This window comes from Chiloscyllium plagiosum, unplaced genomic scaffold (assembly GCF_037043375.1).
Source record: "Chiloscyllium plagiosum isolate Xiang-an unplaced genomic scaffold, Cpla_swu_hap1 HiC_scaffold_1, whole genome shotgun sequence".
Classification (NCBI taxonomy): Eukaryota; Metazoa; Chordata; class Chondrichthyes; order Orectolobiformes; family Hemiscylliidae; genus Chiloscyllium; species Chiloscyllium plagiosum.
The window spans coordinates 18,944,878-18,969,548 of record NW_028270139.1 but is presented as its reverse complement, the minus strand read 5'-3'; the positions used below and the strand labels follow the sequence as shown (position 1 = coordinate 18,969,548).

The window sequence follows — 24,671 nt, the reverse complement described above, 5'->3', positions numbered from 1 at the left end:
TACATATTGGCCAGACCAGATAAGAAAAGGAGATTTCCTTCCATAAAGGACATTACTGAACCAGATAGGTTTTATTGATAATTAACAATCGGTTTTTCATGGTCATTATTAAACTCTTAATTCCAGATTTTTATCTGTCTGCCATAGCAGGTTTCAAATCAGGGTTCCATAACATTATCTGGGTCTCTGGATTACTAGTCCAGTGACAATATCACTCGGCTATCACTTTTCCAACTTTAATAAAGGCTGAAAATCCCTCCTGTCTTCCATCACATTTATACTTTATTTTTTAATATTTTTTTTTCTGAAATACCTCCACAAAGCCCGGTATCCCGTTAGCAAGCCACCCTTTTATTTACACGTGGAGAGTCCAGATTGCTCAGAGCCAGCTCTGAGTGAACAGACTCTCCTGTTTTTTTTTTTACTCCTGTTTTTTTTCTTTTTTTTTCAAGACACTCCTTTTTTTTTTAAATTAACCCCCACACTACCACCTAACTGCGGTTGTGCTTATTTTTCACATTTATACTTTATTCTGTCCCTTGGGTGGTCACTTCATTATCAAGGGGCCAGTTGAAAGGCACTCATAGCTAATGATGGCTTGCTTTTTTTATCCTTTTCTTGTCAAGTATTTTCCAATTCCCCAGTTGACTTGCCTGATGAGAATTAATGGGGAGATTCCTTCCTCTAGCCAATACTACTGTGTCTACTGTGCTCATTTACATCCTTAAGGATTGTAGTTCTGTAAGCTGAGCATGTACAGGACTGCCATCTTCATTCTGCTTGATGAATAATACAGACTGTGTCTCTGTCTATTTCTGTCCCCCCACTCCCATAGATTCTTGCAGACTGACCTGTTTCTGTTAGTTCACAAGATTGATCTGATTCTGAGGTCACAAAATATTGCTTAGGAATCTTTCCCCTTCCCAGCTCAAGACTGTGCCAGTATGGGTTTTGTTTTTTTCTTCTTTTCGCACATATTACCGCCTAACTGCGGTAGTGCTTATTTTTCCCCATCACCCATGTTGTGTGTGTGTGTGTGTGTGTGTGTGCGCGCGCGCAGGTGTGAGACACAATGAGAGACACAAGGTGTACACACCTTTATTCACTTCCCACCACCAGGAAGAAAGGAAACACCCGAGTGGCCAGTGACAAGCAGTGCCCTTCATATCAAAGGGCAATGCTGTGTGATCAAACAGTGAAGGGGGGGCAGGGGTTAAATCAAAATAGAGTTGGAAGGGGAAATAAAGTACTCCACTCCCTGCGGTGCCCACCTCTCCCTGAACAGCTCACGGGTGTTGGTGGACACCGCATGCTCCTTCTCCAGAGACACCCGGGCCCTAACGTAACCGCAGAAGAGGGGCAGGCAGTCGGCCCTAACGACCCCCTTCACGGCTCGCTGCCTGGACCTGTTTATGGCCAGTTTGGCCAGTCTGTGTTTTGTATGCAGGCAGATACACTAATTACTTATTTCCTAAACCGCCACCTTCATCATTGGTTTCGATTTAAATTAATTGTCTCAAATATAACCTCTTATGAAACTTGACATTCTGAAGGTCTCCTTCACAGAGCTGAATATTAGTAGTTGACCCATAATCATTGCAGATATCTTGCCATTGTCAGCAGGTATGAATATCATGCACCAACCCACCCGAACTACTCACAGGGCAGAACTCCAAATGGGTCACAGCACCCACCTTCATCCCTCCGTTTCACTCTAAGTGAAAGAGACATTCCCAAAAACATAAAAATATTTTCAACTTGGCAGTCATAACAATACAAGCATATTGCAATTGGTAATGATTTTCCTGACGAAGGATTGGAAGCAAAATCCATGGGGGCACGAAAGAAAGGCATTCTTGTGCCTATATGAAAAACAAACTCTGTGTAGGGCTGCTGTTTTGTGGCAAGCATCTGATTCAGCTTGGACAAGTGGAGACCTGGAACACAGATGAAACAGAAACTGACCTCCCCATTTACTTTGCAGGATCAGAAGGTGTTAATCTGAAAAGATACTGACTTGGAACACAACCCAGGCTACTTCAAGTGTTGTAGAATTGCATAGAAATGTAATGCTTTCTTAGGTGGGTGTGTCACATTGGACAGCAATGAATGTTTCAGGCCTATTTGTACAGCTCCTGACTAATATGATGCAGCTCGATACAGATGACAACATAATCTTTATAAACACTAGCTTTGCTTGTTGCGCTATTGCAAATTGCATGTTCCTCCAGCAGGCTAATCACTGCCAGCCATATCAAATCTGTTCCAAATTTACTTTTGGGCAAAGAATGATGGAAAAAATTACCTTAACTGGAAAGTGATGCTTTTTGTATAGGCTTGTTATAATGCCTTACATTGCAACGAATACTTCTGAAACATAACACAGTATTATTGAGAACTGCTGGCAGTCTTTCAGTGCATTTACTATTTGACCCATTTTCCACCAATGGATGTTTTTGTGAAGGGAATTCAGCAATGCGTGTGCACTGTTAGATGATTTGTAGGCTTACCATTGCAACAGCCACCAAATACATCGGCATCAGTGATTGCCATAATTGATGCTTATGGGTTGGGACATTTGTTGGCATCTTCAAAGAGAAATTGATTGGATACTGACAGGATTTGATGTGAGTGAACAGATGTAAGGGTTCTACAGCATTGTCTGAGCTACTATTCAGGATGTATTTAAACACAGAAACCCACAGAATGATGTTCAGCTGAGGAAGCTATTTGGCACAGACGGGTGTATTTTGGGGGCCACTTGCAGGCAGGGAAGCAGGCAAATAAACTGCTTTGGTGCTGTGCAAGTGGAATTGTACCTGGCACGAGTCCACACACCCTCCCAATTTGGGTCACGATTTTATGGATGGTAGGAGGGGCATCTGTTGGATCATCAGCATGGAGCTGAAAATGTGTTGCTGGAAAAGCGCAGCAGGTCAGGCAGCATCCAAGGAACAGGAGAATCGATGTTTTGGGCATAAGCCCTTCTTCAGGAAAGTGATAATCAGCATGGAGCTCAGGTGATGCTTAAAGTTGGCATCTGATGCATGATTAAAAACTTCTCTATTACTCCAATTCCAGTAGCAGGAGAAGCATGTGCTCAATGTGCAACCCGTTGTAGGTGTGGGTGGGGGGGTTGCCTCCATTCTGGGCCCTCTGCGTCAATTAGATGCCACCATCCATCCTGTCTCTCAAATGTGAACCTCACCATCCCTTTTACTGGAGTTTGTCAGCCTGGCCTCAGACAGATCTTAGACTTACCACAATGTCCAAGTCTGCTGCTGATGGTATTTCCTGCCCTATCTGTAGTAGCAATAGTGGGTACCATTTTTGTTTGGCACAGCTGGTGAGCAGAGGCATCAGTTATCTGATTGACCAGCAGCTGTTTGAGGTGGGACTTCCTTCTTGGGGCTGAGGGAGTTAAAGGACAGTGCCCAAAAGAGTTAAACCAGGGAGACCTAGTTAAATGGAGGCTGTTTGCTCTGGACAGTTATATAGGGGTGTGAGCAGTTTGTCCTCAGTGTAAAATCCAGCCCACCTATGATAGCTTAAAGTATCTCTACAGCTGAATCCACTTTCAAGCTTTTTATTCATCACCCTGCATCTTATGCACATCAGCTACGTAGCTCAGTATTTTTCAAATACGTGTAGGTTTCTGCATCAATCACCCTTTCAGGCAATGGGTTCCAGATGCCCAACTCCCTCTCTCGGTTAAGAAATTACCCACAACACCTCTCTGATTCTTTTCCCAATCACTTTCAATCTGTGCTGTAATTTTGCTGCTTAGCAAAATCTGTCCTTCCAATCCCCCATCTCCTTCTAGTTTTATACTCTACACAGCTCCTAAACCTTTCCTCAGCTTCCTCTGTTCCAAAGCCTCAATGTATTCAATGTTTTCTCATAACTGCAAGTCTATGTTCCTGGTATTATTCTCATAAATCATCTTTTTGGATGACTCACATCCTTGTTGTAATGCACTGACCAGAACACTGTGGAGTAGTTTAGCTGTCGTTCAAGAACTGTTACATTTCTACAGTTTTAGCATAATCTCGCAGCTAATAATAACAATAATGAACTAAGTTTTGCTAGTACAGGAAAATATCACTTTGCCATTATAACCATTTCATCTGCCTGTAATATCTCCAGTGAGCTGTGAAATCCATTCTGTGTCTCGACATTTCTTAGTTTCTACCATTTATTGTGTATTGCCTTGCATTTGGAGAAGGCAAATAAAGGCTTCTACTTCTCTGGATTGAAATTTGTTAAAACTTTTCTGCCTACCTTTATTGATTGATATCCTCCTGAAATTTACAGCTTTCCTCCTCACTGCCAAACATAGGCCCAATTTTTGTAATGGTTTCAAGCTCAGTCATGTTGGTTTACATCCATGTAAATGGTATATGTCATAAAAAGCAAGACAGCTGGTTCTATGTCCTTCTAAATCCCACAGGAAACCGTTTTCCACGCATCAGCGATTACCCAATTCTGATCCAGTTTGCTATTTTCCTTTTGGCTGTTACTGTTCAGGTCTGTCTGGCCTGAGGGACGTGGTCGAAAATTTTGGTAAAGTCCATGTCGACCACATCAGACACACTACTCTCATCAAAGTTCCTGGTTACAAAATACAGTCAAACTACACACAAAATTCCTTGAACAATTCCAATATGTCTATCCTTGAGAGTGGGAATATGACATTGTGATAGAGGGTCAGGCATGACCGTATTAAATGGTGGAGCAGGCTTGAAGGGTCAAATGGCCTACTCCTGCTCTTAGTTTCTGTGCTCAATCCTTGCTTCTGTAATGATGATTTAAATGATCCATGAAATGTTTTTCCAATAATTTTCCCACCTCTGAAGTTGGGCTGTCAAGCCTGTATGTTCTCTGTCTGTCCCTTCCTTGCATTTTGAGCAATCCTACAACCTTAATGGATGCCAGTTATCCTGGAGGCTATGTATATAGCCTGAGAGCATTGGAAAATGAGGATCAGAGTCTCTGCTGTTTCTTTCCTTGCATCTCTTACATTTCACGGCCTGGTTAATTTCTTCCAAAGATGTAAACTTCTTACGTTTCCTCTCTTGCTATGCTTATACCATCCAATATTTCACTGCTTCTTAGCTACAATGTGAGCTTTCTTCTCCTATGCTTTGACCTCATAAGAACCATCTTTTGTATTTCAGTTTAACTTATCTTTTGGTCTTGAATTTGCCATATATTTTCCTACTTTAAACTTTTCTGCTTTCTTATTTAAGAGTCCTCTTTTTAAGTTTTCCATCATTTTACTTGTCAACTTTTTATTATGCCCTCCCTTTATGCTTACCTAGTTTCAATTTACAGGTACTGTTACTCCCTCCCCAGTGACTACTAACTGGTACATGATAAAGTCTGCCTCACATTAATCTAGGGTAGGAAAGATTAATTTTCCCAGCGGGATCTGTGGAAAACAAAAGAAACACATACTCAAGAACAGAACTCATTCTATATTTGTCCTGCTTTGTATTCCAACTTGCGTACAAATTGACTTGCAAACAATCTAAAGTAGTCATTCACAAGTGCAGGGAACATTCATATGTAATATAGTTAAAATTGCATCTCTGTGTGGGATTGCATTTGTAAGTTCATGCGTTTGTTTATTGGACATTTGAAAATAGAGGAAAGGTCAATGAAATCCTTTTGAAGTATAATAACTATTTAAATGAAGGAAACACAATGGCCAATTTACACACAACAACTCCCACAACCAGCAATCCAAGGATCAAGGAACAAGACTGGGTCCCTCAAACCTGCCCCACCATTCAATCCGATCACAGCTGATCTGATTCTAACCAACATCCACTCCCCAGTCCTGCCTATCCCTGATAATTTTCATCAGCTTGGAAATCAAGAATCTGCCTTAAAAATATTTAAGATTCCATATTCACTGCCTTTGAAGAAGGGAATTTCAGAACCACTGAATCCCCAGAATCTCTTCCCCTCATTTCTGTCTTAAATGGCCGACACCTTATTTTTAAACAATGACCTCCAAACCTGGATTTTTCCACCAGAGGAAGCATCCTTCACCATCCACCTGGTCAGGACCCCTCAGGATCTTATTATTTCAACTAAGTCACCTCTGAAGCTTCAGAGGATACAGTTCTAGCCTGTCTAGCCTTTCTCCGCTCATTCACATTAACATCCATCGGTAAGTTTTTGGGTTCAGAACTGTTTAAAAAAATCCTCAAAATACTGTCTCACTCATGCCTATATAATTGAAACAAAGCCTCTCTACTTTTATATTTAATTCCCTTTGCAATCAAACACAATGTTCTATTAGCTTTCCTGATTACTTGCTGTGCCTGCATACTAACCTTCCATGTTTCATGCATTAGAACACTCAAATCTTTCTGCATCTCAGTGCCAATGTATTTTTGTTTTATCTGATGTTGATAAATATTGACCGGGAATGGCAGTTAACATCAATGCAATCTTCAAAATAATGCCTTGGGATCATTTCCTTCAATCCAATTAGACAGGTGTAAGTCTCAGATAAATGTGTTAACTAAACGTCAGACCTGTCCATTCCGTACAGCACGGTCTCCGTGATGGACTGTAATTTCAGCCTAGATTCTTGTGCTCAATCCAAGATATTGTAACTCAGTGGCAAGAAGGCAACCAACTTTGATGGATGCTCTGTTGTGTAGAGGCTCCCTAACTGTAACCACATAATAGGATGGAACATTCAAGAAAACATAATGTGAGCTTGTCAGAAAGGTATATGGATTGTCTTAGGAAACTTTAATTAATTCATATAGATGGGAAAAGTCAGGTGGGCAAAACCAACCTGGATGAGGACTTCAGAGTGTTTTTGAGGTAGTTCTGGAGCTGATCAGAGAGAAGTCTTTACTAGACCAGAGGTAAACCATAAGATATGGGAGTAGAATTAGCCCATTTGACCTATCAAGTCTGTTCCACAACTTATCATAGCTGATATGTTTCTCAACCTCATTCTCCTGCCTTCTCCCTATAACCCTTGATCCCCTTACTAACCAAGAGCTCTGTCTTAAAAATGCTGAAACACTCGGCCTCTGCAGCCATTAGTTCCACAGATTCACCATCCGCTGACTGAAGAAATTCCTCCTCATCTCGATTCTAAAGGGTCGTCCCTTGACTCAGAAGCTGTACCCTCTAAACTTCGAATTAGATCCTAGTCTCTTCTACTACTGGAACCGTCTTTTCCAGGTCCACCCTATCCAGGCCTCTCAGTAAGATTCTGCATGTTACAATGAGATTCCCCTTCTAAAGAAATATAAACTTCTAAACTTCAAGTACAAACCCAAATCCTCAACTGCTCCTCATATGACAAATCCTCCTGGACCTGATACTGTACATCAAGATAGGTTTAATTAATGATCCCACAGTTAATGCATCTCAAGGTAATTTTGACTGTAGTACCATTACATTTTATATTCAGTTTGTGAAAGAGAAGAGGTGTCATTTAAATAAGGGTCATTGATTATGGGACATGAAAGCAGATCTGGTCAAAGTGAATTGGCAAACTTAGTGCCACGCTTTTATGTGGGATGCTTCAGAATACACAGACTAGTGTAAAGAATGAAGCTACAGTCTGTTGTTAACGCAAACCTAAAGAAAAAGCATACAACTGTGCAATGTCTAGTGGCAGGTCAGAAGGTTGGACAGCTTATAGGGATAAAATAATTGACCAAAAACTTTGTAAGGTCTGAAACATTTGTGTATGGGAGAATGCTCACCAAAGTATAAAAATAGATCGTAAGAGTTTCTATAAGAATTTTGAAAAGAGAAAAATTGTCAAAGTGAATACTGGTCCAATAAATAATGAGCGTGGACAATTGATAATGAAAAAAAGAGGTGGCAGATGAATTGAAATATATTTTGCATCAGTTTTTGCTGTAGAGTATGTATATAAACCCAAAAGCAACTGTAAATCAGGAACTGGAAGGCTGAGAGGAACTCCGGGAAATTGTATTGGTCACCTTACTTACGGAAGCATGTAAGCAATTCAGAGAAGTTTAAACAGACTGATACCATAAAGGGCATGTTGTCTAATGAGGAAAGGTTGGACAGGGTAGGCTTATATCTGCTGGAGGTGACTTGATTTAAACATATAAGATCCTGAGGTGTCTTGACATGTTGGATGTGGATAGAATGTTTCCTGTGATAGGAAGATCTAGAACCCTTTCCAGACTAATGTGGGGACACTGAGGTTGACTGGGCCCCTGTTTCTGATCAACTAACTTAGCTTGAATGGAACCTGCAGCTTTCCTGATCTGCATGGTGTATTTCCAAGTCAAAGCGCTTTTCCATTTGTCCCCATATGCCCCAGTCAGATCTTCTATCTTTGCAATTTATTATTTTCCAGGTATGCAAGACTTCAATTACCTGAGCAGCAACTGCTTTGAAATCACACTGGAACTAAGCTGCCAGAAATTCCCACCAGAAGACTTACTCCCACAGTACTGGGCAGAAAATAAAGACTCTCTCATTAATTACATTAAGCAGGTTAGTGAAAATATCAAATAGATGGTGATATGATTTTAAAATGTGTCACTCTGAGTAGATAAGGAAGAGATATAAAATAATGCCTCCTTATATGATCCCTCAATTGCATTATGGGACATGAAAGCAGAGCTGGCCAAAGTGAATTGGCAAACTACGTTTAGTGATGGATCAATAGAGATGCAGTGCCACACGTTTATGCGGGATACTTCAGAATACACAGACTAGTGTAAAGGATGAAGCTACAGTCTGTGGTTAACGCAAACCTAAAGAAAAAGCATATCATTGTGCAACATCTAGTGGCAGGACTGCAACATGATATTGAAAAGATGAAATGTTTTCATGAATAGGCACCAGGTAAACACAAGATGATTATGAAAAAAGCAGCATGTAGCTAAAAGTAGCAGATCAGAGAATTCCTACAGTGTGTTCACACTGACCCTCTGAAGAGTATCCCACCCAGACCCATTCCCCTGCCCTATTACTCAACATTTCCCATGACAATTGCACTTAACCTAAACTTTAGGGGAGGCAATGGCCTCGTGGTATTATTGCTGGACTGTTAAGCCAGATACCCAGGTAATGTTCAGGATACCTGGGTTAAAATCCTGCCATGATGATGGTGGAATTTGCTTTAAAAAAATATCTGGGATTAAGAGTCTACTTGTCGATTGTTGGAAAAACCCATCTGGTTCATTAATGTCCTTTAGGGAAGGAAACTGCTATCCTTACCTGGTCTGGCCTACATGTGACTCCAGACCCACAGCAGTGTGGTTGACTCTTAACTGCCCTCTGGGCAATTAGGGATGGGCAATAAATGCTGCCTGGCCAGTAATGTTTAGGTAATCTGTTGTATTCTATTGTCTCTTCAAAGAAACTGTCCCCAAAATACATTTTATTGCTTTTCCAGGGACACACCCAGGGATGAGACAATCTCTGATTGTACAGAAACCACCAAAGAAAGTCATTTAACCTCCGCTTCCATCTCCCCATAGTCAACCTTTCTCACAAGTGTACAGGCGTATGACATGAACTTTACTCATTGTTTGTATTTCACTAAGTTGGGCTAACTGCAAAGACTCTTCAAAAAGGCTGAGTGTGGATTGAGAGATCCTACTCCCATTTTGGACAGAACTGGTTTCCCAAGATGGGAAGATCAAATTCAAAAGGCCATTTGATATTTGTGCTAATTTTTTTAAAAATTGATTGCTTCAAAGGTCCAAAACTGCAGTGTGGTTTCAGCTGATTGATGGAAAGACCGAAACACTTTTGATGTAGACAAAATTGACATTTCCAAAGGCCTGTTATTAAAGCTGAGGCCATTGTGAAACCAGATGGGTTTTTCCAACAAAAGCTTTAAGACATTACCTCAGCACTTCATATTTTGATAGCTTAAAAGGTTATTAAAGGACTTTTTGATGACTTTTTGACATCTTTGATGTGGGGACTTATTAGTTTTTTTTGGTTTTTGTTAACAGAACACTGAAGATTCAAAAGCTTTGAATAAGTCACATGAATTGGTAGTAATTTTCACAAAATATGAAATGAGTAAGAGCTGTATTCGCTTGTTAGAAGTTTACTTTTTCCTCATCTCCACATGGCTCATGGTGGATGCTGGGTGACTGGCATGGGAGGTGGCATAGGGGATATGATGTAATTTTGGAGATTGCCTGGGGGTATGAGGTAGCTATTTTGAGGGGTCTGGTTGATGGGAGGGTGTCATTAATTGATGTGGAAGGACATTGATGGGCAAAGGGAAGATTGGGGATATAAGTTGGTGTGGAAGAAGCCTCTGAGGATGAGGGAGTAATTGGATGCTGAGGAAATCTGAGGTGCCATGGGGATGTGTGGGGCCTGTGTGTTACCTATATTTTGCTTTAAGAGTTTGTGAGCCTGACAAACCCTCACCCATTCCCCAAAGAGAACACTGGGTATAATGGAACCCATAAAACAGAAGCCAGTTTGCTATTTCCAACTCCTGCTGCTCACTTTGGTGGCAAACATCAGGACCAATATATTATTTCCAAAAGGCTGTAGTTATGTAATGAATGACACTGCCGATTTTGTCTCTTCTGTTAAATGTGGTTTATTTTTAGTAATGGAAAGTTGACAAACAATACTTGAACTACATTTACATAACCTCTGAATGTAACGCACCCACAACATTTTGATCTGTGCTGATTTTTCATCTGCTGGAATAAGGTTGTTCTAATCCTGTATCGGTATAAGGATCTAATCAGAGCTACAGAACAATTTTGGCTCTAAGCTGTCTTTTTGGCTATCACGATTTGGAGACGCCGGTGTTGGACTGGGGTGTGCAAAGTTAAAAATCACACAACACTAGGTTATAGTCCAACAGGTTTAATTGGAAGCACTAGCTTTCGGAGCGACGCTCCTTCATCAGGTAGTTCCTGATGAAGGAGCAGTGCTTCCAAATAAATCTGTTGGGCTATAACCTGATGTTGTGTGATTTTTAATTTTGTCTCCTTTTGTTTTTCTACTGCTATGTAATTTGAACATTATCCAATGCAGTGCAAAACAAAAATACTTTTGCGGGAATGTATTTTCCTCACTTCCAACACTTTGCTGGTGTCCTCATACAAATGTCTGCTGAAATATTTAGTACAATTCATAAATAATTCTCCTGCCTGACACCTCCCTCCAGGTGTAGACTTATAGATGCAATTGGATATTGTTGACACAATCCTGATTGTTTCAGGTGCACCGTGGTGTTAAAGGCTTTATTCGAGACCTTCATGGGAACCCAATTTCGAACGCGACTATATCCGTGGAAGGCATAGATCATGATATCACCTCTGGTATGTATGAAATTCTAAAGTTAATTTTGCCTCCTAAATTGTAAAAACAAAGCAACTCCTGTGTGTTTGGCTGTAACTCCGTCTTTACTGATGGAATCTTTATTTAATGGCATTCGTTAGTGGATACTTCCATGAAAGAAACCTTGTGTTCTTCCTTTGCAAGCCTCCCCATCAATCAATATTTGTTTGTTATCTTAATTTCCTGCAGCTATCAAGGCTTCAGATAGAGTTATCAAAATTTGCATCAAATAAGTGATCAGATACATGGGACTGACAAGTCTTGATGGAATTCATCCTCCACCCAGGGTTTCGAAAGAAATGGCTGTCAGATAGATGATGCATTGGTTTTAGCTTTCCATAGGAAAGGCTCTTTTCGAGTGGAAAATAACAAACCTAACGCCTTTATTCAAAAAGCTGGAAACTGGCAGAATGTTTGTCATAGGGAAGATGTTAGAAACTATTATTAAAAATGTTAATTGCAAGCCACTTAGAGAAACTTGAGGTAATCAGGCAATTCAACATAGTTTTGTGAAAGGGAAATTATGTTCAATGAATTTATTGGACTTCATGAGGAAGTAGCATTTTCTGTGAATAAAGGGGGATTTGTATCTTCAGAAAGCACTTGATAAGGTGCCACCTCAAAGGCTTTTCAGGGAATAAAAGTTCATTGTGTGGGGGGAGGAGTAAGATTTTCGCACAACTATGAAACAGTGAGCATTAATGGATCATTGTTGAGTTGGTGACGTGCAACAAGTACAGAGGAACCTCGATTATCCGAACGAGATAGGCAGGCACAATTTCGTTCAGATAATTAATTATTCAGATAATCGATTTTAACTTAAATAAGGGAAGCCATGTTGATCTAATGCTGTGCTCTATAGGAGAATTTATTTAAATCTATAATTTTAATGTATTGAATGCAAGAGGACACAGATTTCACGTGATGAACAAAATAAAGCAATGATAACATGAGAAAATGTTTTAAAAATGCAACAGTCGTTAGCATTTGGCAAGGAGTGGTCAAGATAGCATTAAACAAGGTCCTAAACAGCTTCTACAATTGCAACAACATTTGTCAGTTTCTGGGAACATGATAGAAAGACTGAACATAGAACATAGAACATAGAAGAATACAGCGCAGTACAGGCCCTTGGGCCCTCGATGTTGCGCCGATCCAAGCCCACCTAACCTATACTAACCCACTATCCTCCATATACCTATCCAATGCCCGCTTAAATGCCCATAAAGAGGGAGAGTCCACCACTGCTGCTGGCAGGGCATTCCATGAACTTACGACTCGCTGAGTGAAGAACCTACCCCTAACTTCAGTCCTATATCTACCCCCCCTTAATTTAAAGCTATGCCCCCTTGTAATACCCGACTCCATACGCGGGAAAAGGTTCACACTGTCAACCCTATCTAACCCCCTAATCATCTTGTACACCTCAATCAAGTCACCCCTAAACCTTCTTTTCTCTAATGAAAACAGCCCCAAGTGTCTCAGTCTATCCTCCACTGAAGTACCACCACGCGTGGGTTTATGTTCTCGGCTGTTTTTTTTTAATGACCGGCCCAGTAAAGTGACAGGACTACTATAAAACACTTAGTTTTATGAAGTGCTGTGCAACAACCCTTACTTAAAAAATATCCAGTCGTTGATGCTTGAGCTGCCTGTGTTTCTTTGTTTTTGCCTGTGTTTTCACATCATCTTCAGTCCAGGTAAATTGAATACACTTACCTCTTTGATGTAACATTTTTGCAGGACCTTGAAATCTTCTTTGAATAATCAGAAATTCGGATAATCAATGTTCCTCTGTAGTGTTCCACAAAAGTCAGTGCTGGGACGTCAACTTTTTTTATAATTTATGTAAATCTCTTGGATGAAGGAAATTGAGGTATGGTTGCTAAATTTGCTGATGAAAGAGTTAGGAAATTTAAGTTGTGAAGAGGACATTAGGAAGCTGAACAAGGGATATGGATGGTTAAGTAAACAGGCAAAGGTCTGACAGAGTATAGTGTGGGAAAATATGAAATTGTGAGAAGCTGCAAGAGATCTAAGTGCCCTCATGGCAGGTCAGAACACAGATACAGCAAGTAATTTGAAAGTTAAATAGAACTTTTTTGGTTACTTTGAGGAGAATTGTATACAAAAGTGGAAATGTTATGCTTCTGATGTACAAGCCTTTGTGAGACCAGATCTGAGTACTGTGAACAGTATTAGTCTCCATATTTAAGGAACTGTGTTAGAGGATAGACGTAGGTTCAAGGGGTCATAGGCTGGTAGAATAGGCAGGAAGGTCAGATGAAATCTATTGAAAAGACGTGTGAAGCAATCCAATGTAGTTGGAAGAAAGAGGAGTGGCAATATAAAATAAACCAAATGGTTTTAAAGGAAATATACAGATCTGATGGTATGTGTGCACAAATTCCAAATGATGGGTTGAGAGAATGGTTAGAAAGGTATTTGGACTCATGGGCTTTTAAAATGGAGGCATTGAATACAAATTACATTTCTTTCATATGTAAATTGCAAAACTTTTTTTAAAAGTTACATTCTCAAGTGACAATTGGTGTCAGCCCAGATAATGTGTTGAGGATGTTAGCCCCCTGTTTCTGCTGTCTGTGCCATTATGTTTAGAGTGATTCTAATATTAAAAGAATGAGTTAACAGAGTCTTACATGGATTCACGCAGTAACTCCAAAACCGAATTTATAGGCAGAGAGATCAAAAGATCACACAAATGCTGTGAGTGGAGTGTCAAATAAGTAGTCTGTGCCGGTGACGAAGGGTGTTAGACAGTGTGACTAGTCAGTTAGACAGCTGAATAACAACCGAAGGGATGACCTATAATCTGATTAAAAGAGGCAGAGAGATAATGACATAAAATTGATAATAAGATGATGCTGGAGACAACCCAAATGACTGGAATAACACGGGACACAAACAGAAACTGCTGGAAAAGCCCAGCCAGGCTGGCAGCATCTGTGAAGACAAACCAGAGGAAAGGTCAGTGAAACCGAAACATTAACTCTGATTTTCCTTCACAATTGCTGTCAGATCCCCTGAGCCGTTTTCCAGTCGAATAACAATTGAAAGAACTGCGGGTGCTGTAAATCAGGAGCAAGGGCAGAAAGTTGGCTTCCTAGCAGGGGAATGTTCCACATTGGGAGAATTTCTCCATTGATCTTAGTGGAGGGATGGATTGGAACTTGACCTGGGACAGGGTCAGTAAAGGAGTGGATGTCTCCTTGAGGTTGACGTTGAGACCGTTCTTTTGTATATTTTCACAAAGGCATTAAGTGAGGCTTGAAGATTATCTGTGGAGAGAGCAGAGATGATATTGTTGTCTGCATAATCAAGTTCTATAAGTGACATTGATGGTGTTTTCAATAGGTTGAGGGTGAAAGGTTTCCCGTCCATCCTGTAGACCGTGTCCACACCACTGGGAAACTTGTCCTTCATAATGTGAAGGATAATGACAATGAAAATGGTGAGAATGATGACACTTCCCTATTTTGACCCCTGTCTTGATCTCAAAGGATTCTGTTGTATTACTGTCGGTGATGACAATTGCCACTATCTTGTTGTGGAAGATGTTGATGAACTTCTTCGGCTAGCTGGCCTTTTACAAGCAGAAGTGGGTACTGCAGATGCTGGTGATTAGAATCATGATTAGAGTGGTGTTGGAAAAGCACAGCAGGTCAGGCAGCATCCGAGGAGCAGGAAAATCGACGTTTCGGGCAAAAGCCCTTCATCAGGTCATTCCAATACCTCTCTCTAATCTTGGCTTTTTACAGGGTCGTCCCTGGTTGACTGAGTCAAAAGCCTTGGTCAGATCGATGAAGGCCGTGGAGAGTGGCTGGTGTTGTTCCTGGCATTCCTTTTGGAGTGGCTGAATAGTGAAAATCATATCCATAGTTCCATGGTTTGGTAGGACGCCACACTGGAAGAATTTCCTCAGACTGGGAGAAGCTACCTAGCAAGGATTCAGGTGAAGATCTTCCCGGCGATGAAGAGAAGGGAGGTTCCTTGATAGTTTCCAATGTTCACTTTTCCTCCTTTCTTGAAGACAGAAGCGATGGAAGTATCCCTGAGATCAACAGGACTTTCTTCTTTGTCCCAGGTGTTCAGGAACAGTTTTCTGCACTGACATCTCGGCGGCTAACAAGTGTTAACCAATTGATCTTCATCATTTGGCTCTAACTTTCTTCCAATGAAAAATCAGCCTTTACAGTCAATATATCAGAATATCTGGAAGTTGACTGAAAATGAAAACTGCACACTAATTCCCTGAGCGTAAAGGATGTAGTGCAGTATCCATGAATAGATGATGGCTTTAAACATTTCAGTAAAGTGGCTGTGACTGTTTCTTCCAGCTGTGAGGGATAATAAAAGGCTGGACAGACATGAAGGCATTCTGTTGATGATGTGTTGCTATCAGAATGTCTGGGAAATGGCCTGGAGACTTGTCTTGTCCCTGTGTTTCCTTTCGATAATCCAATCTCTTCACATCCACCTCTCAGTATACTTGCAAGAGATCCAGTTATCCCAGGTTTTGTTTAACTCCTCACTTATACTTGTTGTAAAGCATGGTCTCGTGATAAATTAATATTTACATCTGCCGGGGGTGGAAAAAGAGAGGGGAGTGCTAAAGAGCAGATGATTTGTAAGCTGTTGTGAAACATTGGTTAACTTTCCAGCATGATCTCATTTGGGAGTGACTGCAGCAAATCTGCACTTGTATATAGCCAAAGTGTAGCAGAAAGTTGTGTTCGAAGATCAGGTTAATGACCACTGTATCTTTTCAATTAATGTCTGCAACTCTTTCCACTTTTACTTTAGCCTATTACTCCAAGAAACAAAATAACAAAAGCCAAAACTGCAGATGCTAGAAATCGGAACAAAACCAGGAATTGAGTGAAATGGAGCAGGTCTAGTAGCATCTGTGGAGATGGAAATCCATAATTTGTTGCATGAAAGCATGTCCTTAATAGCTGTATAGGGCAATGAGAGCTAACACTTAGTGTACAAGGATGCAAATTTATAGTTTTTACTCTAGCTAATACTTCAACACAAACTTACAAGTTATGTATGACGTTCTAAGAAGGAAAGTGAAGGACAATTGATTTGCACCTAAAAGAGTATTGGCCTTGCAAGCAACTTCCAGAAAGAATCTTCCACACATCCATCAAAACGTTTATAGAAGATTGCGCATCCTGCAAAATCAGTCTGAACAATGTAGACATGAGCACAAAAGGACTATGGATGCTGGAAACCTGAAATAAAAACCATGTCAGAGAACTCAGCAGGTCTGTTGAGAAAAACCGAGTTAATACTTCGAGTCCAGTGACCCTTCGTCAGCACAATTTTGACACCATTTTGTCTGGCATTTTCCGATTATTTTACCAAAATTATGCTGGATGAGTGGAGATTCACTCAAGTGTTCCAGCACATTTGAAGTTTCCATGTTGTAGATAGATTTAAGAGCTAGATAAGTGATAATAAAATTAAAATTGTGATGACAATAAAAACTGAGCTGAAATGTTTATTTTAGAGGGGATTAGGCTTGTAGATCCTGATGCTAGTTTTATGTTCTAATTATTTTTTTCTTCATTCCTGTTTGGGAAGTGGGTGTTTGTTACCTATCTCTAGTTAGCTTGGAACTGATGAGGTTTTAGGCTATTTCAAAGGGCAATGAAGAATCAACTACACATAGTCAAGATTAGAGTAGTGCTGGAAAAGCATAGCAGGTCAGGCAGCATCCGAGGAACGGGAAAATCGACGTTTCGGACAAAAGCCCAAAATAGCACCAGCACCACTCTAATCTCCAGCATCTGCAGTACCCACCTCCGCCTAGTCAACTATATATAGGCCAGTTAAGTTAAGGGCAGGTGATTTCCTTCACTGAAGGAGGACAGTAGTGAACCTGATTAGTTTTTACAGCAATTGACATTGGTCACCAAGCAACTGGCATTTAATTCCAGATTTTATTGCATTTAAACTTCACCAGCTGCCGCTGTGGGATTTGAATCTGACCCCAGAGCATTAGACTGGACTTCTGAAGTTTCCCAATCACGTGACATTGCCACTGTGCCATGGCTGCTCCTTTAAGAAAAGACTGGCTTGTCAGACCTGATACTGTTTTCCTATTCCTAAATAATCTTATGTTTGTCTGTAAAACATTTCAAAAAGAAATTTCCTTGCATTGGTGTATGTCAGCTTTAAAAAAAAAAGTCAACAGTCTTCAAATGTGTTTCTTGATTTTTACTTATTTTTGTTCTAAATGATACTGTGGTTGCAATGGATGTAGGACACTGGAGGGAGGGTGTTGGTGACAGATGTTTCTGAACAGGCTTTGTGATATGGTTATTTCTCTGCCTTACATGAAGCTGAAATGAACCTTTAATGGAAACACACAGCTTATGTTGAACTTGAATCCTATTATTCTTGTTAGGAAAATGCTCTCAATTTTGTTACTCATGCAGACTTTGGAGGATTAGATTAGGTTAGATTCTCTACAGTGTGGAAACAGGCCCTTCGGCCCAACCAGTTCACACTGACCCAGACCCATTTCCCTCTGACTAATGTACCTAACACTATGGGCAATTTAGCGTGGCTAATTCTCCTGACCTGCACATCTTTGGACTGTGGGAAGAAACCGGAGCACCCAGAGGAAACCCATGCAGACGCTGGGAGAATGTGCAAACTCCATACAGGCAGTCGCCCGAGGCTGGAATTGAACCTGGGACCCTGGTGCTGTGAAGCTTTGCTTTGCTACTTAATATTTGGATATTTAGCTGTACAGAACACTTGCCTGTTCTTGACATGTATGACTGATCATTCATGTTGAAAATCTCTTGAATTCACGAAGAAGACTTGGGATATATATGTGAATTGCAAACGCTGTCTAAAGCTCTGAGGCATTTGTCAGTCTGCATATTTTCACTAAAATGGTCACTCATGCACATTTGTTCTTTCCCTTCAGCAAAAGATGGTGATTACTGGAGGCTTTTGGCTCCTGGAAACTATAAAATCACAGCTTCTGCTCCAGGATATCTAGCAATAACTAAAAAAGTGGCAGTTCCTCTTAGTCCAGCCGTACCGGTAAGCTTCAACTATTTGCTTGTATTTCTGTACTCATTCTACAATTCTCCTGTTAACTTAGAGATTCAGTGTTGAAAAATTGGAAAGGTTTATCAATTTTTGCTTCCAATTTCTGTCCCACTGTCACCTTCACCTGGGTTATCTCTGACTCCTCCCACCCATCCTTGACATCTCTGTTCCCATTTCTGGGGATAGGAAGGTCACCAATATTCATTACAAACCATTGACTCCAACAGTTACCATGACTATACATCCTTACACCCTACTTCCTGTAAAAACTCCATTCTCACAGTTTCTCCATTTGTTCCAATGACGCCAACTTCGACAAGGGAGCCTCCAAAATGTCCACCCTCATTCTCAACTGAGGATTTCCCAGCGCTGTAGTTGACAGGGCCCCTTGGCTGGGCCTGACCCATCTTCCGCACTTTGGCCTCTCTCCCCTCCCACAACAGTGATAGGGTCCCTCTTGTCCTCACCTACCATCCTGCCAGCATCCACATCCAGAACCTCCAGTGATATGCCGCTATCAGACACCTATTTTCCCCCCCCCCCACCGTCAGCTTTCCGCAGGGACCATTCCCTCTATGACATCGTAGTCCACTCCTCCTTAACTCCCAACACCCACCCAAAAACCTTCCCCTCCCATAGCTCCCTGGTACCTTTCCCTGCAACCGCCAAAGGTGTACCACTTGTCCATTTACTTCCTCCCTCCTCTGTATCCAAGGGCGCAAACATGCCTTCCAGTTGAAGCAGTGCTTTACCTGCACTTCACTCAATCTAGTCTATTGCATTCGCAGCTCAGTGTGGTCTCCTCTACATTGGGGAAATGAAGCATAGAATGGGTGACCACTTCGCAGAACACTACATTCTATCTGCAAAAAAGAATGACACCAAGCTTCCAGTTGCCTGCCACTTTAACACACCACCCTGTTTCCTGGTCAACATCTCTGTCTCAGGCTTGCTGCAGTGCTCCAGTGGAACTCAGTGCAAGCTGGAAGAACAACACCTCATTTTCTGCTTGGGAACTCTACAGCCTTCTCGACTGAATATTGAGTTCATAAATTTTAGGGGCTTGGGGCACTCCCTCATGTCCTTACCCAACCCCGACACACTAAGTCTTGTCATCAAATGTCTATTACATAGTTAATGTATTGTTAGTCCCCATTAGTATCTATTCATTCTCCCAGGCTGACCATTAACCACTCCTTTGTCTGTCCAACTGTTCTCTCTCTTTAGGCTCTATCTTTACCAATCATTTTCTCCTTAGCCACTCACCCCACCCTATCTCCTGCATTTTTCCGAGCTATCATTAGTTCTGAAGAAGGGTCACTGGATCTGAGATGTTCATTCTGATTTCCATCCACAGAGGCTGCCAGACCTACTGAGATTTTCCAGCAATTTCTGTTTTTGTTTCTGATCTCCAGTATCTGCAGTTCTTCCAGTTTTTAGAAAAAGTCTTCCATGGACCGCTCAGTTTCCAGTGTCCAGTGATTTCATGCTTGCAACAGGATTCATAATGTGGATAAAAAGCTCGTATCATGCCAAGCACCCATCAAACATATTGCCAACTATAAACCTTTTCATTCAGGGTTAGCATGAATGACGCAATAAGTAAAATCTGTTGCATTGTTGCTTTAACTCCACTGCAAGTATTGTCGCAATTAAAATCTCTGTTTGACCCATATTTGGTCCCCCATGTTGAAGTGACAAGGCCTGATCTCCATACCGTAGGAGTTCCTTTTTCCCTTTCCTCCTGTACCTGCAATAGGATCTTGCATCTATATGAAAGGTGTAATAGTCCAAGGGAAATGAAGCATTCTGGAACTGACATCACCCATTCCTCAGTAAAGTTAATTAATTTTAACATTCTTTCATTACAAATCATAGTTGCCTCTCACACTTTGCTTGGACTAAATAGAATCATAGAATCCCTATAGTGTGGAAGCTGACCATTCAGCCCATTGAGTCCACATCAACCCTCCGCACCCAGACCTATCTTATCCCTGTAACCCTGCGTTTTTCCTGGCTAACCCACCCGGCTTGCACACCCTTGGACATTAGCATGGCCAGTCCACCTAACCTAAATAGGCTCAACCCTTGTAAATTGGCAAATGTGGAATTTTATTTGACTAATCAAAAACTGCTATATGACATTTTCATAACCATTCTGTGGTTATGCTTGTTTGAATCATCTTGAGATACTTATCTTGTGAAGTTTATTTCACTGTAATCAAATGATGACCAAATTTGATATGCGTTTCATTTCCACAGTTCCAGAAATCCAGTAGGTTATAAAGAATGCAAAGGTTATAAAGAAGTCTGGTGTGTAGAAGTCATGTGATGTTGCTGTGGGACAAACCTCTGGACGAGCTGGTGTTTTCTTTTCCTACGTTTTTGTAGAAGAGTGAATATTGCTAAGGATGTTATTAGCAAACATCTCTGATTTGATTTGATCTGATTCTTTGCAGGTTGATTTTGCTCTTGAATCATTTTCTGAGAGAAAAGAGGAGGAGAAGGCAGAAATAATGGAATGGTGGAAGATGATGTCCGAAACACTGAATTTTTAAACAGAAGGCTTTTGCTCCTTTTCAAACACATGCTTTAATGGGAAGTGGGTGGCATTGCAATCTCTTTTTTAGACGTCAAATTATTTTCCTGTGTTTTAATATTATTTGAGTACAGTAGGAAGTGAAGACATTATGTGAGGTGAATAATCTGGTATCCCACCTGCCTTTATCGAGCGACCTCTTCAGCTGAAATAAATGCTGCCATTTGGTGGAGATTCCATTTTGCTCATCTTATTCAAAAATTAATTTCCTTCCTCATTAGACAGTTGTAGATAATGGTGGTCACTGTCAATGTGTCTTTGTATCCCTGTTATAATTCATTTAGTGATCCCAAATAATGTGTCATGACTCAACGTATCAGGGCTTGTTTGGAAGGGAATGGAAGACAAATACTTGCATTCATCATGTAATTTTATAATTTAAGGGTGTAATGTGCTCACAAATGTATGGAACTGAAAGTGTTCAAAGTGAAGGGTTACGTCTATCCAAGATTTCATTGAGGTAAAAGGATAGGAGCACGTCATGTTGGCTGTGAATTGCAGAGTTGTTGTTGCTTAGTGTATGAAGATGTTAATGTTCTGTAATGGTTTGAACATGACATATAAATGACCTTAATCAACCCAACAGAAATGGGGCTTTCCACCGCAAATTGCGAAACTTTCAAACTGAGCCCTTGGGAGACAAAACTATTTTACTCTTCTCAAGATTGTGAAACTAATTGTGCAGCGCAGTTTCAACTGTGTGTATGAAATTCACACTGTTGCCCAGTAAGAAGAAATAATTAAATGGTTTAACTTATCATTTTAGGGAATGTAAATGTATTAAATAGTGCGTAAAGAGTATGATGCAGTTGATGTGTTCTCTTAAAAATTCATTTTGCAGTTAGCTAAAACTAAGGACAGTAGTTTTATTGTCCATATGATTGTAATGGGAATCTGACATGCTCTGTCTGTTTAACTGTCTAACAGTACAAAGTTCATGATATTAGTGTCTCATTTATTTTAGAAAGTGATTTCAGACCATCATACCAGGATAATTCTCCATGCATTAAAACAATGTTGGGGTGTAATATTATGTCCTGTTTCTAAAGTTGAACATTACAGTGTTACCTCAGAAGTAGATGAGCAAAGCTGCTGCATATATTTATGTCCTTATATAAGTAAAAGTATACTAACCTGTCCAAGGTTTTGCTGTTTATTGTCTTAGTAATAAAGATGAAATGTTGCCCAGTGGGTTGTTTTTTCTTGTTATTTGTTCATGCTTGGTTATGCTTTCTGTACATAAACTACATTGGGTATATCAGTATCCTAATCAAAAATACAAAATACAGTAGAGATCCTCCATTACAATTTAATTGTTAAAGTTACCTATAACTGGAACACTTGCTGATTTGGAAAAGTTCCTTCTGATTAAAGCTGTACAACTTCTCTTTTGTTCCTATTGAACTTTGCAAGTATTTTTAAAAATCTCAATCTACAATATAGGAACAGGAGTAGGCTGTTCAGCCTGCACTGTGATTCATTAGATCATAATGCAAGAAATTGGCATTGAAGTTAATTGATTACAATATCCCTTAATGTTATTAGTGTCCAGAAGCCTTTCTACAGTAGAGATTCCAAAGATTCAGCGCCCTCCATGTAAAGATATTTTTCCTTATCTTCATTTCTAGTGGCTTGCCCTTTATCCAGAGACTCCTGATTCTAAAGTGACCAGCCTGAGGAAACATTTCATCTACATCCACCCTGTCGTGCTCAGTAAGGATTTGAAGTTTCAATAAGAACACCTCTCATTCTTCAAAACTCTGAAGAATGTAGACCCAGTTTTCTCAATATCTTCTCATAAAACAATTTTGTCAACACAGGGATGAGTTACCTCCTGTTTGGGATTTTAGTAAAAGCCTTCTGAGATCCCAATCTACACCTACAGGTTCTCCTTTACCTACACTGTAAACACCATCCTCCCAACATTCCCAATTTGTCAGCCATGATTTCCTTTCATAAACCCATGTTGGTTCTGCCAAGTATCACCATTGTTTTCTCAATGTTGAGTTTTTGTTTTCTTTATGGTAGATTCTAACATCTTATGCACGACTGATGTCATGCTATCAGGTCTGCAGTTCTCTATCCTCCCTCTTCCTACCTTATTTAAACAATAGAGTCACATTTGCCACTTTCTAGTCAATAGGAATCTTTCCAGAATCTATAGAATTATGAAAGGTAACCATCAAGGTATCCATTCTCTCTGAAGCTACTGCCTTCAAAACCCAGGGATGAAGCTTCTCTGTATCAAGAGATTTATCAGCCTACAGTCCAGCTAATCTTTTCTCTAACGCTAATTTCTTTTATTTCCTCAGTTACACAAGTCCCTTAGTTGCCTAATATTTCTGGGAGATTTTCTGTCTTCTGTGAAGAGAGAGACAAAGTAACTGGTTTAGTTTCTATGGCATTTCCACATTAACCACTATAAATGTACACCTGTAGTGGGTGGACATTTCTCCTTGCTAATCTTTTCCCTTTCTATTTCTAGAAAGAATATTCTCTTTATATGCGGCTTGATCTTATCCTAACCCAACATGATGAGAAACCAGCCTAAACACCAAGGTCACTTGGAGTGTTCCTGCCACCAGCTTAATGTTACTTGAGAATGAACCATTGCTACTCACTGAGCCATAAGGGAAGCACCTCTTTTCACATTTATTTGAGTTAGTTGTTTATTTAGATGACAATTAGTACTAGGTACTGCAACATGGAGTACGCTATACTTACACTGAATGCTGACTGCATATTTTTTATTCTGAGATAGCATCAGTGATTCCAATTCATCACCTATCATTGTCATTATTTCAGGATGCATCTTTGTCAACTTTTTGCCCTCAAAAAGCTTCAGTGAAATAATTGTTTTGGATCTTGTTGTTGTGTTAAGAGTGCACTCTAGAAGGGAGGTTTGTTTAATGCCAATTGATGATGCCAGCGCTCCAATTGAAGGAACGCTCAGAAACCTAAGCTCCTGTGCCTGAATTGTTAACATTCCATCTTCTGAAGAGAGTGAGTGCATTTTTTCTTTGATGTAGTTGTTTAAATCTCAGCTTCCATTACCTCAGCGGTATGTTTTAAACTATTCTGTCCATGAAGTGAGGGGCAATTTTGTGGCTTTGGCTTCACCATTTCAAACAGAGGTCAATCTAAAACTAAACTCTGAATCTTCCGTTTCATTATTGTTTAATATTAGATCAGGAGAACTTCATTTCGTGTTCTTTTTTATTAATTTCCTTTAAATGTTAGCAAATGCATAAGTTTGCTGTAGCCAAATTCTGCATTGACTGGAACACAAAAACTCCCAAACCCCGTCCCCCAAGCTAACTCTCTGGCACAATGAGTGTTGTGAATGATACATTTGATGACTAAACTGTCTATAGGTCAAGAACACAAGTAATTCCCTACTATTGGCTAATGTTCCTGTCTGCTGCCATGACCCTGAATATGGCCCATTTTCGTTGAGGATGTACGGGGAGGATAATGGTTGGCTGCCTACTAGTTGGCAGCAGTTAGCCAATGGGGTGATTAAATTCCCAGTTATGGACACTTGTCAGAAGTTGGCTGAATTTTCAAGATAGCAGAAACCCCATTGATGAATTGAGGCGGCCTCCGATGGCAGACAATGGATAGTGTC

General features: G+C 40.3%; 1 protein-coding gene across 1 annotated transcript in view; it reads left to right on the top strand.

Moving 5' to 3' along the window:
• cpe (carboxypeptidase E) overlaps positions 1-22,231 on the top strand; it is a 110,478-nt gene extending 88,247 nt beyond the window's left edge. Inside the window, exons 6-9 of the mRNA XM_043698482.2 lie at positions 8,375-8,514; positions 11,231-11,330; positions 18,317-18,435; positions 20,904-22,231. Of these exons, the coding sequence (XP_043554417.1) occupies positions 8,375-8,514; positions 11,231-11,330; positions 18,317-18,435; positions 20,904-21,002 (458 nt within the window). The 3' untranslated portion in view covers positions 21,003-22,231. The remainder of the gene's footprint in view (positions 1-8,374; positions 8,515-11,230; positions 11,331-18,316; positions 18,436-20,903) is intronic.
• The last annotated feature ends 2,440 nt before the right edge of the window (positions 22,232-24,671 follow it).